Genomic DNA, 17,885 nt, shown 5'->3' with positions numbered 1-17,885 from the left:
AACGTACCCCAAAATGGATGAGGCAGCTTTTGCCACTCACTCCCATCCTTGCCCAAAGTTTGGTTCTGTCCCACAACAGTGCTATTAGTTGAACCCAGGTTGTCTGGAGTGCAGTAAGGCCTTTAGGGCCTCCCTCTGTGACTCAAAGCATGTTTTGTAGCTGTGATCCTTGCTTATTTGTAAATTATTTTTTTGTCATGATATAATGCATTTAAGAACTTCTGACTAACATACTTGACTCTAAATGTGGCATGTGTCTTTTTTACCTTCAGACTTAGTTTAATTTTGCCCCTCTTAGTTTTGGTGATGGTTATCTTCAGGCAGTGTCTGCCATCCTTCTCCTTGATTCCTGTATTTACTCTCATTTTTCCTTGCTGTCAGATATTTTCAGTCTTTGTCTTCTGTTCGTCTTATCGCATGCAGAGTCTTTTTCTGCAGCCTATTTAATTTATCTTTTTGCCACACTTTCTTGACTGTTTTAGTATAAAATAGTCTACTGTTCTTTTACAATATTTGTGTAGCTGTTTTTTGATCACAATGTTACAAGGCTGTACCTGAAAAAGGGCCCTCATTATCGAGTCAGGTTAGTTGCCAGAAGCATACAAATAAACAAATAAATACATATGATTGTTCAAAGATGATTTATGTCTTATGAAGAAAAATTACTTTTAAACCACAATAACATCCTAAACTTTATTCTTAAACTAAAATGACAGTGTTTTGCTTCAAAGGAGTAAAGAATACATAGGATCTGTGTTTGATAGTATGATTTCTGATGATATATGATTTACATTCGGGTAATGCACAATGGGAGTGTGTGGGTGATTCATATATTACTAACAGTAACAATGAGGAAATGGTCTGAGTAAGTAAATTGAATCCTGCATGATGGGTATATTAAGCAGTAATCAGTGGGGGCATTGTGGGATGTATATTTACCCAAAAGATCTGGAGTTTGACTACAACAACATACCCAAGTAGCCTAATAGTACCATGCCCACTGTTGATGCACATGCTGAGTGACTTTGAACAAGATTTATTTATTTGTAGGGTTTGTCAAAGAAATTTACAGAGGACCCAAGTAGACAGCGACCTCTCATTTGACACCCACGTTGCCAAAGTGGTTAGAAAAACATTCTACCTTGCACACCTCATCATGAGGGATTCACATCCAGATCAAAGGATGTCATTGTACCCCTATATTCCTCCCTCATCAGACACATGATTGAGTACAATGCCCCACTTGGTATGTACCTCACCCGGCATTTGCAACAGCTGGAGAGACCACAAAAGTACCTCACCAAAAGGATCAAGGGTCTCCAACATATGTCTTATTCTGCCAGACTAAAGAAACTTCAGCTCTATTCAGTAGCATACCACCTGCTCAGATGTGATCTCTGCCTGACGTACAAGGCCATGTCCAATCAGGATCTGATGGACATGCTCCACCTCAAAAAATCCAAATCCATCAGGACCACGAGAGCTAAAGACTTAAACCTCGGCACAAGTATGAATAGGACATGCTGGAGGGATAGATTCATAACCCAGAGGCTTCCCATGCTTTGGAACAGGATCCCAGTTCGTATTAGGCAGAGCCCCTCACTGACTCTCTTCAAGAGAAATCTTGATGAGTGGATGGGAGATCGTAAGTTTACCCCAGGGGTCACATCTGTGTCACTGCTAGACAGGGACACAGTAAACTAATTCTATTATATAAGGGGACCTTCATTGTGTCACTACTAGACAGAAGCACAGTATTCTAGATTTATTCTGTACATTTTTGTGCCATTCATGGGGTGGCAAAAGCCACATCACTATGGCTAGGCTTACAAATGCCCCAGGGCAGATAGCCTAGTACTATACTATGAAACTATGAAACTATGAATACTTGTTAAAAGCAATATTTTTATTGCAAGTTATGTCTTTTATCTATGTTTACTTTATTTTTGATTTGTTGAACACATTTTCCATAAATTTAGATTTTGTTTGTTTCTTTTAACTCTCTTTAGTTAGTGGTGTAACTTGGTCCTTAATTGCTAAGTCCCATTTTAGATACTTGAATTTAAAGTGCTTAAACATGCTAAATGACATAAACATTTAAAGTGACTGTAGAGGCTTGCTGATGTGTCCACAGTGAACAGACAGAAAACATATATCTATATCCGTATATATATATATATATATATATATATATATATATATATATATATATATATATATATATATATATATATATATATATATATATATATATATATATATATATATATATATATATGTATGGGTCCAATTCAAAATCCTGAATCTCAAAATCTCTAAATTCAAAATACTGAAACCAAAATCTCTAAAGCTCAGAATACTGAAATTCAAAATACTGAAAACTCAAAATACTGAAAACACACAGGATACTAACACTTATTATATTCCAGCACAAGTACATACTGAAAGAAATAAAACACAAACCATATTACTTTTCTCCAAGTATAAGCAGAAGAGCAAGCCTCCGTGCACCTCCCCTGTGGGAGGATGTGCCCCCCCCCGCTATTTAAATATATCAACTCTGAGATTGCACTTTAGTGTAGTGAAGTGCAGTCTCAGAGTTGATACATTTAAGTAGCAGGGGGTGTGGGGGTGCAGCCCCCACATGGGGGGTTCATGGAGGCTTGCCCCCTGCTTATATTTGCAGAAGAGTAATATATTTCTGTATGTAGATCTGATGTAATATAGTTGTGTTGCTGTACTGTGTTTTTTTCTATATTTTGAGTTTCAGTATTTTGAGCTTTAGAGAATTTGGTCACAGTATTTTGAGTTTAGAGATTTTGAGATTCAGGATTTTGAAGTGGACCCATATATATATATATATATATATATATATATATATATATATATATATATATATATATATATATATATATATATATATATATATATATATATATACGCACACACACACACACACACACACACACACACACACACACACACACACACACACACACACTATTAAGCAATACAAAAAGTAATCTTTTTAGGACTGTCCCCTCAGTCCTTACTCTGGTGTTGGGCCCTCTAACATTTTATTTACTTTTAAAAGCCTTCTCTACAGGTGGTCAAGATAAAATTCCTTAAGCGGTAGCTGCCCAAAGAAAAATATGCCAAGGAACATAATATTGATCTCTCTTTTCTATTTAAACTCATTGCCAATACAATTTGAAAGTGTACATTGATAATGATTCCCTTCTTTTAGGTTCATAAGTTTATTCATACTAGACTAACTGCCCTTGTGGGCAATTTTAAACATAGCCAATTACTCTATATGAGAATCAAACCCTGCACATTGTGTCTATAAGGTAAAGACCTTAAGCATTATGCCAATCTCACCACCCAATATTTTGGGGGATTTCTTCCTTCTTCAATATAGTACAGCTGTGAAGTTAGACATACATAGGTCTGAGGGGATGAGGGATTGCCCCAGCAAAAATGCTGACAATTTTTCACCCCACTCTATTTTGGGTAATATCTTTATCTATTCATGATGCTCAGGGGTGTGAAGATCAATGATCCATGGCAAAAAGCTTTTAAACTACACGAAAGGATACGGTATTTTAATAATCCTCAGCTCCTTCCCATAGTAGTATTTTTATGAGTCTTCCTCAATGTTATAAATGTATTCTGCTATTTTTAAATACTTTTAATTTATTAAAATGTATTTTCTGAATATCTAAGAGAGATAAGTTATTTTAAAGTCTGTTCTGCCACTTCCTGATTCAATGTTTTATGAAAGTCTAGCCTGAGGCCATCATTGCTGCTGTACTTTCCTTTCACAGACTAATGACAAAACTCTTTCAATGGCTTAGTGACAGCCATGGGGAAGTGCAGTAACAAACCAAGTTGGCTGCTGATTAGGTCTGACTTATCAACACAGGTGGGATTGTGACAGGCTCAGTGGTGACCTGTTCATAATTATTTAATGGGTGATGACAATCCTTTTAAGAGATATTTCATAGTTAATCTGCTCTTCCACTCCCTTATTTCGTATGATATTCACTCATGCCCTTTATTTGTTTTCAAAGTTGTTACATAATGATTCTCAAATGATAAAAAAGTATAAAACCTTCTTCAATTTGGAACATTCGCAAAATGTATAAAAACTGCATAGTTCTAAAATTTTGTTAGAACCTATCAAATAAAAATTAAAACATGTTGATTTAGAATTTCTTACGTATATGCATATAACTGTTGTCTGAATTAGTTTCTATATTTAATAGCTTATTTTCTAACTACTAAATTCATTCACCTGTGTGTAGAAGAAAGTAGTGAAATGTGCCCCCAATGAGTTATTTAAAATGTATCAAATGATAGATTCAGCTGGTGACTGGCTGCCTTTTGATTACTCACAGCATAAAATATGTAGCAGAAACGTTTATTCATATTTTTTGTTTAAAGTTTATGTGAGGATATATATTTAACAGCCATACTTCTGAAGCCTATCTAAGAAAGTTTGGAGGGGTCTAACCAATTATGAGTAATGTAAAGTTTAACTATGGCAAAAAGAGTTAGTAGAATATGCATTTTTTGCTTTGATAATTTTTGTGTGGTGATGTTAGGAATGGCAAACCCCCAAGACAGCGTTGATTTTTCATAGCCCATTTTTTCTAATCTCGCCTTCAGAGAACACCAAAGTTTATATGTGTATTTACAGTTCCATAGAATATGTAACAGATCAGCTTTGGGAAATGGGCAGCATGACCACAAGAAGAAATTTTGGATTGAAATGATTAAGTTTCACTGGTGTAAGATATGCATTATTATTAATCATTAATTGTGTATAGATAAGATTTTTGAATGGAGTCAGCTTGAGAGTGGATTTAATAGCCTGAGATTTTAGCTCATCCATGAGTTCCCTATTCATATCACACCAGTACTTAGAATATAAAAGAGATGAATGGTATTTAATTGAGGTACTTCATTTATAGACATTAGATACCATCTTTTTTTATAAGATCGGGTTTTAAGTAATGTTATGCAGGTATTAATATCTGATTTATTAACATCTGAGATGGCTGCCAGTGTAGATACGAGCTCTCTGATTTGCCTTAATATTACAGTATATCCTTTATGTAAGTTGAAGGCTAACCTAACTTGTTCAATGGATTTTTCTCTATATTTTTGAATGTCCCATAAGTGACAGTTAAATAAGTGGGCATTTTTCCAAGTTTATCATATTATTATTTAATTTAATTTAATTAGGGCAGCCGCTGTGGTGCAGCAGTTAGCATTGCTTCCTCACGGCAAGAGGTTCTTCTGTGCAGTCGTCAGCTGGGGTGCCTTCTGTGTGAAGTCTGCATGTCCTCCCTGTAGTTGCGTGGGTTTCCTCTGGATGCTCTGGTTTCCTCCCACATCCCAAATACATGCTGTAGGTGGATTGGATACTCTAAGTTGGCCCTAGGTGTGTGTGCATTTGTGTGCCTTCCGTGGAAGGTTGGGCGCTGGGCTGGCAACTCGACACCATAAAACTCCACTGCCAATCATGAGCAGACTGGTGATCCACTGTGGCGACCCCTAACCAGGAAAAGCCAAAAGAAGAAGAATCATGTTATTGTTTAATTTAATATTTGGTTTCTTGAAAATAGGCTGTAACAAAATAAGGGTCTTGCTTAAGTTTAAGGTTTCTAGAAGGTTTTGAAACATCTTGATTTTATGTGTTAGAAAGGGATGTAACTGCCTAAAATTTTCTAATTTAAGAAAGGGATGAGCTTTTGTATTAATGTTAGTCCTTTTAGCATGTTCATACCAAATTTTAACCTAGAGAGGGGGTCCACTCATTGTTGTTGGGCCTGAATTCTGAAATTTGTCTAATTGTATCTGAACAGCAGATAATGTCATATTATAACTTGAAATCTGGCAAGCCTAGCACCCCCATTCCCTTTGGGATATATGAGTTTTGAATAGCTTATTCTGACCGATTTGGGGTGCTAGAGGAATATAGACAGTTCTACATTTATTTTCTGAAAAACTTTTTAAAAATAATTATATCTGATGCATTAAATTGATATAATAATTTAGGTAGAATGTGCATTATTGCAGCTTTGGACAGGTGCGATAGTTTCATTTGCCTCCATGTGTGTCCTGTAGAATAGTGGCACAGGTTTTATATAGGTTACTATGCCTCATGGGTTAGTAATTATGCTCAAAAGTTATTCCTAAATAATGAAATACATATTTTATTTCAATACCAAATTCTGAGAAATATGTTTCTTTATGACCTGAAGGGCTTATTGGAAAAATAAGAGATTTAGATTGATTTTTTTCATATTTAGAAATTTTAGAATTTTTTTCAACTGGGTGGTGCTGTAATATTGCTTCCAGGTAATCAGAGACTAGTATAAATGCAGGCTGCTTCATTTCATTCAAAAAAACTTTATTGTATTCATTGATAAAGGCTGAATAGCTGAAACCGGTCTGGATTTGAAGGAATTATAAATAAATAATCATTATTTCTTCATTACTGCATGTTCACTATCGTTTTTGCTGGTCGTTGGTGGTTTACATTGTTGGCTTGACCCTGCATGCCATCCTTGTGGAGCGTATGGTTGTTTGCTAAGATTTTATTTAGGTCATTATTTGGAAGTTCAAAATATATATTCAGATTATCAGCAAAGGCTGCTAAGGTTACTTTAGCATTCATAATTTTCGGGATATGATGAAATGTTTTTTGGGATATATACAAAAATAGCGTTTCAATATATACATTTAAATGATAAGAGGATAGAGGGCAGGCCTGCATGGTCCAATTTAATATTTTGATGGGATTTGAGGCTATTTTATTTATACAGAGATATGTGTATGAATTGTTATAGAGTATCTTTATCAACTCAATAAATTCCTCACGTATGTCGCTGTAAGATAGTGTTTTAAATAGAAAATTTAAATCAACTTTATCAAACGCTTTGGATGCATCTAATACAAGGGCATATCTTGGGTTTCTGCCATGCTTAAGGAGATGAATAATTGAGTCTAGTGTTAAAGTGCTGTCCCAGGTCTGCCTATTATTCATGAAGCCAGATTGCTTAGATGATAAAATCTTAGGCAGGACCTTCTTAAGTCTTTCTGCTAACAGTGTGGACATAATTTTTATATCTACATTGATGAATGAAATTGGCCTGTAGTTGAGTGGATTTGATTTATTGGAGTTATGTTTTGGAATAAAAATTGTTTTTGACTTATTTAGATAAAGATCAGTAATGCCATGAGGGCTTATGTAACTAAAAATTTTTAAGAGTGTGTTTGTTAACTTTTGGATGAAGATTTTGTAAAAGTCCTTGTGTACCCATCTGGACAAGGGGCTTTGCCTGATTTTAATTTACTTATAACATCTTGAATTTCCTGTTGTGTGAAGGGGGCATTAAGGCATTCTTTTTGCAATTCACTAACTTTCAGGAAGTTGAGGTAGTTAAGAAACTCCTCACATTCACGAACTGGTACTTGATTATTAGGTGGGCTATAGCTCTTCATATAAATTTTTTCAAAGATATTTAGAATTTCACAATTAGTATTACACAACTTGCTTTTATAATGTATTAATGATAATCTGGGAACTATCTGTTTAATATTAATTATTCTTGATAAAGTTTTTGAGGGGGGTTTCTGCCCACTCAGAATATTTAGCCAAGAATTTCATTTTATGAAATGCAAAATGTTTTTGGTGCATTAGGTATAGTTCTTTCTGTAATTTATTTAATTGAGGCTCTAACTTAGAGTCTTGTGCACTTTCAATGGTTCACTTTTTAAAATAAGATCTTTTTGCAATTAAAATCTATTTTTGGTGACCAGGGGAGATTACTGACCTGCATGGACCTTTTGCAGACTCAGCTTGAGAGCACTATCTGACATGCTCTTAATCACACAGTAGATAAACTGAGGCTGAGATCATGATTAAAGGAACACTTGATTAACATCTCATAGCCTTAATTCTGCCCCTGTGCATTAATGTGAGACAGCAGTGAGGGCTGGAGATTGTACTGAGCATGATTATGACCATGAACATGGTAACACGCTTACAGTGCCACTGAAATACATTTGTGTGTCAAAATCAACACTTACTAAGCAATAAACAAACAGAACTTTGGCTGATGTTGTTTATGTTTATGCAACCTATGGAAGCACAGCAACAGCATTTTGTACTAATATTATCATGTCAAGTTTGTTTCTTTAACTTTATTTTTACATTTTTCATATAGAAAAGAAATAATATATTTTACTAACTAATATTAAATATATACAAATTCAAATGTATGGCAAATTTAAATTATTTAATCATATTCCTGCCAAGTTTTTTTTTGAAGTGAAGCTTCAGTCACTTAGCTTATATTTTTCACATCAACTAAATTCTAAATGTAGATTTCAGTGGGCATCTGTATCAGCCAGAGGAAAATTAAGTATAATGTATGAATATGTATTGATTCAGATATCCTTGTAATGAGACAAACATTAGTTTGCAAAAGTTAGTATTTTACATATTGAAAAAAATAGAGCCTGCCTGTGGATATTTATCACTTTGTTTATTATTAATGGCATTATAAAATTACTGCCTCCAACTGTGAAAGCTTATGAATAAGATTTGGTAGCATTGTTCTTCATATTGAATCTAAGTTTTTAGAATCATATCTGCTACATGTTTAGAGTAATGCGATACTAGAACAATACACAAAGTCAGATATATTTGCTGTGTCAGCATCAAAGTATGAGAAAGTGCATACTTGTGTACTTACACTGTTATTCATATTTTTAGGACAACAGAACTTACGATGCAAATAAATGCTGCTACACATGTAAGTTTTTAATTTCAAGTTCATTTTTCTTTAAATGTCATAAAATTATTTGTCATAAAATTTTACTTGATTTTATACATGTGTAGTATATCAGTTATGTTGCATTAATCAACAGAAAATGATTAATTGTCCAGCTTGTCATAAAAAACTGCAGCAATCTACTGTTGTGCTACATGACTAATGATTAATAATATTCCTAAGCCATTTGCTGTAAGAATGGACTCCTTTTGCAAGGATCAAAAACAGTGGCATTGTGGGCACATCTATCAGGCTAGTATTACATTTATGATATGGTTTATTGAACTAGTTGAAAGATATGTAAGTCATTGTGCTGAAACCTCACTTATCCAGGGAAAATGTGTAAATCCTCCACGAAGCCTTGGAGCAAATATCTCAGCACACATATTTCTGTACACAGCCAAGATCACTCTAAATACTGTATGCATCTGCTGTGGGAATTTGCCATACTGTTTGCATCTTATTTGGTCCATAAAAATGAGGCATATTATCAGAGGAATGATGCAAAGCAGAATTCTTTAAAACATAGCTAGATTTTCCACATATATTATACCGAAGCATCCTAATGATAGAAAAACAAGTCTGCAGCTAGTAATATGTGGCTTGTTGGACTGAACCCAATACTAAATGCATGTGTGTCATTGAGAATCCATGAGCCAGAGAGGCAAAAAGTTATTTATTTTTTCAAGGAAATATATATCTAAATATTATTTCAAATGTGCATCTACTGAGCAGCCTTAATGCAACCAACAGTGAAAAAAAATGAGGGACTACCACACTGTAAACTGCAAAGAGCTTCATTAAGTTAACATTTTTGATCATACATGTTTCCCATCAGACTTAAAAGAAAAACTAAAGCTATGAATATAACCATTTAAACAGCCCATATTACATCATATGATCAGTCACATTCCCTCAGATCATTCCAACAAAAAAGGAAGAGAGTTTTCATTTTTTTAAAGTATATAACAAGACATTAGCATACCTCATATGATAAAAAAAAATGACACTTAAAATATAAATTACATTTAAGTCTTATTCTTTGTTTAATACATATTCTATTGCATACAATTGTCTACCTTTTTACACAGCAGGAATTCCATTTTTCACTGCCATAGAGTTTAACTTTTGAAGGCAGCACCTCACACAAAATTTAGTTTCACAATTACCAGAATTACTGCAAATAAATTTCTCAGCACATAATATTTTATGTTAGAAGTCTGTAGTATAACACCAACAGAATTTTCTTTTCCAAGATATACTTTAACTGTCAAAACAACTAAATTTTATTGCAACAGCAAGAGAGCAAGTCTCATATTGGGAAATGGTAATTAAATTGTATTTTAAAGGTGCAACATCTCCTCAGTATTAACAATTCAGTACTCTGGAGGATGTTTTTTATTTATGCTCCTTATATACTTTGCTACAGGCCTTACTATTCTTCAGTGGGAGAACCAGTTTCAAACATCATCTAGTAAGATTCAGAGCTATAAAAATTGCACCAGTTGTAAGCAATTTATACTCAAAGCATAAAACGTTTTCTTTAACATTTACTTTCCAACAAGGTATGATTACACACACAGCTCCTAGATAAATGTCAATTCGAACAGATAATGTATTTTAAAACAACACAGTTCTCTTGTAGATTTAAATACATTTGCCAACTTTTTTGCAGACAGTAAGTTTTACTTGCTTTAAATTTCGAACAGTTCACAAAGCTAAAGAAATGGGTCTGCTAAAGTGCTCATTTCCTTTTTTTTCCAAATATTTTATTGATTTTCAAAAAGACAAAATATAATTTCTACTAGAATGCAAATGAAACAAAGACAAACTATATACAATATGTACATATGGCCTATATGAAAAAATTAGAATAACTTAGAGTTAGACAGAGGTAGTTACACATAACAAAAAAATCACTGTAATTTCTCCAAGTACTAAGAAGATGTGGAGATCTTTAAAGACTCAATGAGAGAAAAAACTTTCTTCCAAGGATTGTTGATCCATTTGTTAGGGAAGATTCCTGTTTCTTTTACCTTTGTCTCCATATGTATTGTTTCTTCTAGTAGAGTCATACATTCTTGAAAGTTGGGTTCAGATGAAGTTTTCCATTTTCTTGTGATACATTTTCTAGCAATTGCTAGTATAGTCAATAGTAGATACAAATTATTTTTGCTCATAACATTTGTTTCAGTTACATTCAGAAAAATCATGGATTTAGTTAGTATGAAGGAATCTGAAGAAATAGCTTGAAGGAAATTTCCAATCTCCTCCCAGAATTTTTTAATTTTGATACACTCAAAAATATATGAATCCAATCAGCATTACAATTCTGAGAACATCTCTAACAAAACAATTGTTTAGAAGAGTCTATTTTAGCTATCCTATTGGGGGTGTAAAATTCCCTGTGTAAGAATTTCCATGAAAAAATCTTCCAAGCTTATATATTGGAAGTTAATTTAATAGAATACAATAAATTAATTTTGTTTTCAGAGGAGAGGTTAATCTGATGACCTTTAGTAATAAAGTTCCAGAAGTTTTGTTTTGGATTAACTTTGTAAATTATTAAGTTTTATATAGAGCAATGAGGTTAAATTAGACCAATTATGATTATTATAAACCATTTCTTGGATAATGGAAATTAATTTTGGTTCAGAACTAAAGGAGGAATTATTGATTATTCTGTATAACTCTTGAGCATGAAATAAAATGATTTGAAGTATAAGCCAATCTGAATATGGAATATCAAAGGTGTTTATTATTTGTTGTATGTTTAAGACTGATGAGTTCCTAATACAATCTTGCCAACAAGTAAAATGTTTTAGTTCCCAATTATTTATAATGTTTTCATGTAATTTGTTGGGAAAGTTTTTAGCTATTTTGAAAGGAATTAAGAGTTCCCACCATAATTTAATGTCTAAGTTTGAGTTTATGAAAGATCTTAATTAGTTGTAGATGTAGTTTATGAAGACTGAGTTGGTGGGTTTCGAAATGTTAAATTGTAAATTAAGACATAATATTTTTCAAAATATATTTATTTGATCATTTGAAAGAGTATTTTTGTGAGTTTATTCTCATTTAAAAAAATAGAAATATGAAGGGATTTCCAAGCTGATGAAATTTTTGGGTCCATCCAGTTGAAAACTATTTTGAATATAGAAGCCTTAATATATGTCTCTAAGTCTGGAAAATTAATTCCTCCCATTTCCCAGGGTCTATATGGTGAGCATTGGCTATCCTGTTTCATTTAGGGAACTAGAGAAAATTTAAAATAATTTTATTTATGTCTTGTAATAGTTTTTTATTAGGTAGCATTGGAATGGCTTGAGCTATATAGTTTATTTTTGGTAATAATACCATCTTTTTTAATTGAAGTCTATCCTCAAACTTTAGGAATAGTTTATTCTATTTGTCAGCGAGTAGTTTTATGGTATTTAAGATTTTTTATAGTTTGTAGATAGAGTGTTATTAATGTTGTCATCAATAATAATTCCTAGGTAATTTATAGAAGAGACCTGTTTTCCTATTAAATGGACTGGAGTTATGAAATAATTTTGTTTTTTATTTAAATGTGTATAATTAGATTTAGATTCACTTACACATAAACCTGAGCTATCAGAGAACCTTTTAGTCTGAAGATCTAACTCTTTAAGAGATTCTTGTGAGACACTCAGTGTTAAGAGTATATCGTCCGCAAAGAACATGATTTTGGAATTAAATTGATCACAAATGTCTATACCTTTAATTTTTGTGTTTTGACGTAATGTAGTAGCAAATAACTATATTGCAAGAGCAAATAAAATGGGTGATAAAGGACAGCCTTGCTTTGTACCTTTAAGTATTTTAATGGTTTCTAAAGTAAAAGGGTCTAGTTTTACATACGCAGGATTATTTTTATATAGATTTTTTATCAAAGTAATGAAATGAGATGGAAAATCAAAGATTTCTAAAGCTTTGAAGAGATAATCCCATTTCAACGTATCAAAAGCTTTTTCAATATCGAGGGCTATTAGAAGAGCTTCTCGATTGTCCCTATTTAAAATGTCGATAAGGGACAGTATTCTTAAGTGTGCCTATTGTAAATAAAACCAGACTGATCAGAATTTATAATATGTGTTAAGGATTTTTTAATTCTATTTACAAGAATGGATACAAATATCTTGTAGCCATTATTTAGCAAGGACATTGGTCTATAGGAACTACATTGTTTTGGATCTTTATTTTCTTTTAATATAGGAGTGATTAGGGAATATTTCCAAGAGGGAGGAATTAAATTATCGGTTTGAATTACATTTAAGGCTTTATGGAAAATTGAGATGGCTGAGGAAGGGAATAACATATAGTTCCATTATAATTCCATCTATCCCGGGGGGGGGGGGCTTTATTATTTTTTCTTTCTTTATTTTTATCAACTATTTCTTCAAGAGAAATTTGTTTTAAGATAACAGATTTTAGTTTATCTGGAATTGTATTTATTTTAAGTAAACTTTTATCTACATCTATATGTTGAAATTGTGCTGAATTATTGAGTTGGTGGTCAGAGTAATGCTGTTTAAAGGCTTCAAGAATATCACTAATGTCTGATACCATTTTATTATTTCTACCTTCATGAATGATTTTTGTAATATTTTTATCTGAGGCTTGTCTTTTAACTCTAATTGAAAGATTATGGAGATGTTTGGGCGACATTATGTGTGAGTTGATTTTTAGTTTTTCTAATGCCAAATTTGTTTTATGAGTTTATATTCCATTGTATTTCTTATTTAAGTCTGTAATTGTTTTCTTTTTTTGTTTTTGGATGTTGTGAATTATCTTTATTGATAATTATAAGCTTATTTTGAATATTATGAAGTTCCGATTCCCATTCTTTAGTCTTATTTTTAAAACAAGCTAGAATTTTACCAAATAAGTAAGCTTTTAGTATATCCCAGAGAATTGTCTAACATATATCATTTGATTGGTTAATGTCAAGAAAGTTTTGAATTTCGTGATCTAACCATGGCTTGAATTGTGGTAGTTTGGTGATGTATGCTGGTATTCTTGTTGTGAAGACCAACCTTTTAAAATCAATTTCAAGTTTTAAAACAAGTGAATTATGATCCGAAAAGGGGCAAAAGATTATAGAAAAGTTAATTATTTTCATACTTAAATCTTGAGATACATAAAGTTTATCAATTCTGGTTTGGGTGCCAAATCTATAATCACTATAAGAAAAGGATAGTGAGTTAGGGTCTTTATAACTGTAGGTTTCAATTAGATTTAGATTCTCACACCAATTTCCTAGAGCTTTTCCTAGAGAAGTAAGATGGAAATGCTTTTTATTCGAGGTTTCAGAAATGTCTAAAGTATAGTTGAAGTCTCCCCCTAGAATCAAAATACCCTTATAAACTTTCTTAATTAATTCTAAATGTTTCCTAACAGTTCCTATCCCTATACCAGGAAACCAATAGGTGTTAACAAGTGTCCATATTCTATTATTAAATGTATTTATTACAATTGAAATAAGACCTTCTTTGTCTTCATACTTATAAATATTTTGGGGAATGATGATGTTTTTCTTCCAAAGTATTAAAACTCCTCTTGTTTTTTCTTGTATGATGAGCAAGATAGATTTATATATTCCAATGGATTCCAATTAAAGTTATCATATGATTTTAGATGGGATTCTTGAATAAATACAACCTGAATTTTATTTAGTTTCAAGTATCTAAGGAAATTTGATCTTTTCCTTGGATTGTTTAATCATTTAACATTTAAGGATAGTAAGGCTAAATCCATCAAGTATGACTTTCTTGTGAGTTAATTGAAGTTTTCATGTTTGGTATTGACTGGATAATAAAGAGTGTAACTTTATCTAGATAAAATTTGTGTGGAATAGTTAGTTTAGTTCTCCCTAACAAATTGCATAAAGTTTTATTAGAGATAGGCCAATAAAATGAAGATTTGAATACTGAATAAAAAATAAGTAAGAGTAACCATATTAATAAAGAGTTTATTGAAAACTTTAACCAACATGAAGTGACATGCACTTCTAATCTGAGTGAACATATAAGTTCAAACAGATTAACCTTCATGACAAACAAAAAGTGATTAATGACAGTAACATGTCTGAGCTCCAGTATGAGTTAATACAAGATCTAAAATTAATTTATATATCCACTTTTGTTGTTAGAATTGAATGAATAGATGAAATTTGTAATACATAAAGGAGATAGATTTGAAACTAATGTAATAGAAGCAGCTTATTCAAAACAATTGTTAATGGGAGCAAATACACTTTTAAGTAATTGTAAGTGTATAGAACAGAGGAAGATTTCATATAATAAAAACATTAATGCTAAGTTCTAAAATATTCAAAGTAGAAAGACAGTCTAGGTATAATGATTGATGAAACTTATTTAATGATAAATACTGTAACCAAATAAAATAGTCCTAGTTTAATAATAAATGAATAGATGCATAAACATAAATACATACATTTTCCATATTATCTACTTTGTCAATACCTTAACTATTTCAAATTAAAGAATATACTATCCATTAACAAAGTTAGTATAAGTAAGTTCATTTACTACATTCTTTTTGGGTAGTGATTAACAGCATAGTCAATCCCAAATCAAAATTCTGTATTAGTTCCATTATACGCAAAAAAAAAAAAAATGCTTTAAGTTATTGAATATATGTAGTCAATACTAGTGTTATGAATTTACCCAAATCGAAAAAGATATGAAGTATTGTTTATAATTGAAAGTATAAGCATCTTATTCCAGAATTATGGCAATTTATATTCTCTAGGGTTTCATATTTTTACTGAGGTGTTATGCATATCTTTATTATTTATTGTCATCTAAAAGGTAAATATTCTTAAAACCCATTTCAAGTTTGCTAAGCACAACCCATAGAGAAATATGGATCAGAAATTTAACTAAACAGATAGCTTATATTATATGTTTGCAGATTAAAACTAAGAATCAATATTTGCAAGTTCATTTCTTCCTACTATGCATTTAATCTTGTTTATAGTTTTAAATAAATAAAAAGCAAAATACTAATTTACCCATTAATCATCTGCTATAGTTAATTTAGTCTAACTCCAGTCACTTCCTACACTAAATGCATTGTTGTTTCATAGGATGTCTATTGTAAGAAAAACTGTAATCGCTACTGGCGATGTGAATACCACACACATTTCTTTTCTACTACATTAAGATACTGGATAAATCCTCAGCCAACATTAAAGACTCACCAGCCTCACTTACTTACAAACTAGGCAAATAGTACTGGCTATAGAGAACCTAAACTGATGGCATAAAATCTATATATAGAGACGTTACTGAGGTGCATAACTGATGTAAATTGAGAACAAAAATCTGTTGTGAAAACAGCTGCATGCAGGGTGCTGGAAACTAACAGCATTACAATAACTTAGTAGGAATTAGCAGCTTTAAACATAGCCAAAAAAATTGAGTGCAAATTTAAAAATAATTGGAAACACTTCATCTATTAACCTGACAGGATGGGGGACTGAGTTAACATACATGCTCTGAATGATACCAGTTTATAGCTTTCAAATATAGAATGACATTCATCTTAAGCCACTACTATCATGACAAGTTAAGAGGCTCAACTAAAATCCAAAACAAAATCTGCGTTAGTTGAAAGTTATAGGTAGGAGCAGATCAACTATTTTGAATGGACATCCACACAAGAGTTGAACTGCCAACTATAAAGTAATAAAACACCACAACAATGACCAGCTACCTTATTTTTTGCACTCATGTGCACCAATTTGAGCAGATTTCTAGCTCTAAAGCTTCCATCTCCAAGACAAGGGACATTGGCTGTTTAAACGGAAGAAGCTCTAGGATAGAGTACCCCAAGAACCACTAACAGCCTACCTGTAAGCACCACACACTTCCGCATTCACTCATAGCAAGCCACTACACAACACATAATGTACATCTGCCATCCTGCCACTGCAGGAGATCTGGGCAATCTAAACAAAATGGAGGGACACAGACCCCGAATCAGACATCCTCCCTGACTATTGTTCTCAAAAAATGAATAAAAGTGGTAATTTACTAACTTACTCTCACTGCACGCTCCTCGACCATCCACATTCCCACAGAAACCAGACAAACTCTGCAGCACGCCAATGTCTCTCCCCCTCAAAACAACCTCCCCATGCAACCATCATGTGATCACCACAAGCACTTGCTAGTATATTGGATCCATTGCCTGGCAACGGAAAAGCACCCTAAATAAGTGTCAACAATGTAATAGACCACGTAACAACAGATCCACAACTACATCGAGAGTTCTCCCAAGGCCCAACGAGGAACAAATCCCAGGCAATCATGAAACACAACAAAGCAGTAAACTAACCTGTTAAATCCCATAACGGGCACTGTTCACCATCACTCTTCAAGGAGCTTCAGCCCTCCCCACAGCATTGTTCGTGCAGTTGACAGAAATAACTGTAAAAACATGCATCGCACAACATAGAGTCTATCCTCATCAGCAAATATACAGAACCTTCATTACTGTATCTCTAAGTTTACAAACTAGCCTGGCCAAACATGCATCCTTAAACTAAACAGTGCATGACTCAACAGTAAAGTGATGGTGTAAATCCGTACAGTGCACTCACTGATGTATAACACAAACTGATCTAGACAGGCACCTTCCTAAAAACTGAAACATTTTCTAACCATAGAAGACATTAATATTTAGTAAATAAATAATATGAAAGAAAAAATATCTCAACTAATCAGACTATTTAATCAAATGGAATAGACAAGTGAAGTCAGAGAATGTGAAATGGAAGCTCTCGTCAGTAACAACTATAAAACTGTATATACTTATGCGGTATAAATGTGTGGGATAGATAGTACAAGAGTTATTTTGATAATAGGTGAGGTTAATTTAGTTTAATCTACCTATAACTGTGTATAAAAACATTTAATTCTTCATATTCCTATATTTTAGGATGAGAGCTTCCATGTTAATTATGTAGATTCTATTTTAGAGGAGAGA

General features: G+C 32.6%; 1 protein-coding gene across 1 annotated transcript in view; it reads left to right on the top strand.

Annotated features, from left to right (window-relative positions):
* Window positions 1–17,885, top strand: part of LOC122815019 (mucin-2-like) — a 197,210-nt gene that overhangs the window by 151,997 nt on the left and 27,328 nt on the right. Inside the window, exon 17 of the mRNA XM_044087271.1 lies at window positions 8,792–8,831. Within this exon, the coding sequence (XP_043943206.1) occupies window positions 8,792–8,831 (40 nt within the window). The remainder of the gene's footprint in view (window positions 1–8,791; window positions 8,832–17,885) is intronic.

Source organism: Protopterus annectens, chromosome 11.part0 (assembly GCF_019279795.1).
Source record: "Protopterus annectens isolate FY-2018-M chromosome 11.part0, PAN1.0, whole genome shotgun sequence".
Taxonomy (NCBI): Eukaryota; Metazoa; Chordata; order Ceratodontiformes; family Protopteridae; genus Protopterus; species Protopterus annectens.
Note: the sequence above shows the minus strand (reverse complement) of the source record. Positions and strands in the feature narration are given on the sequence as shown.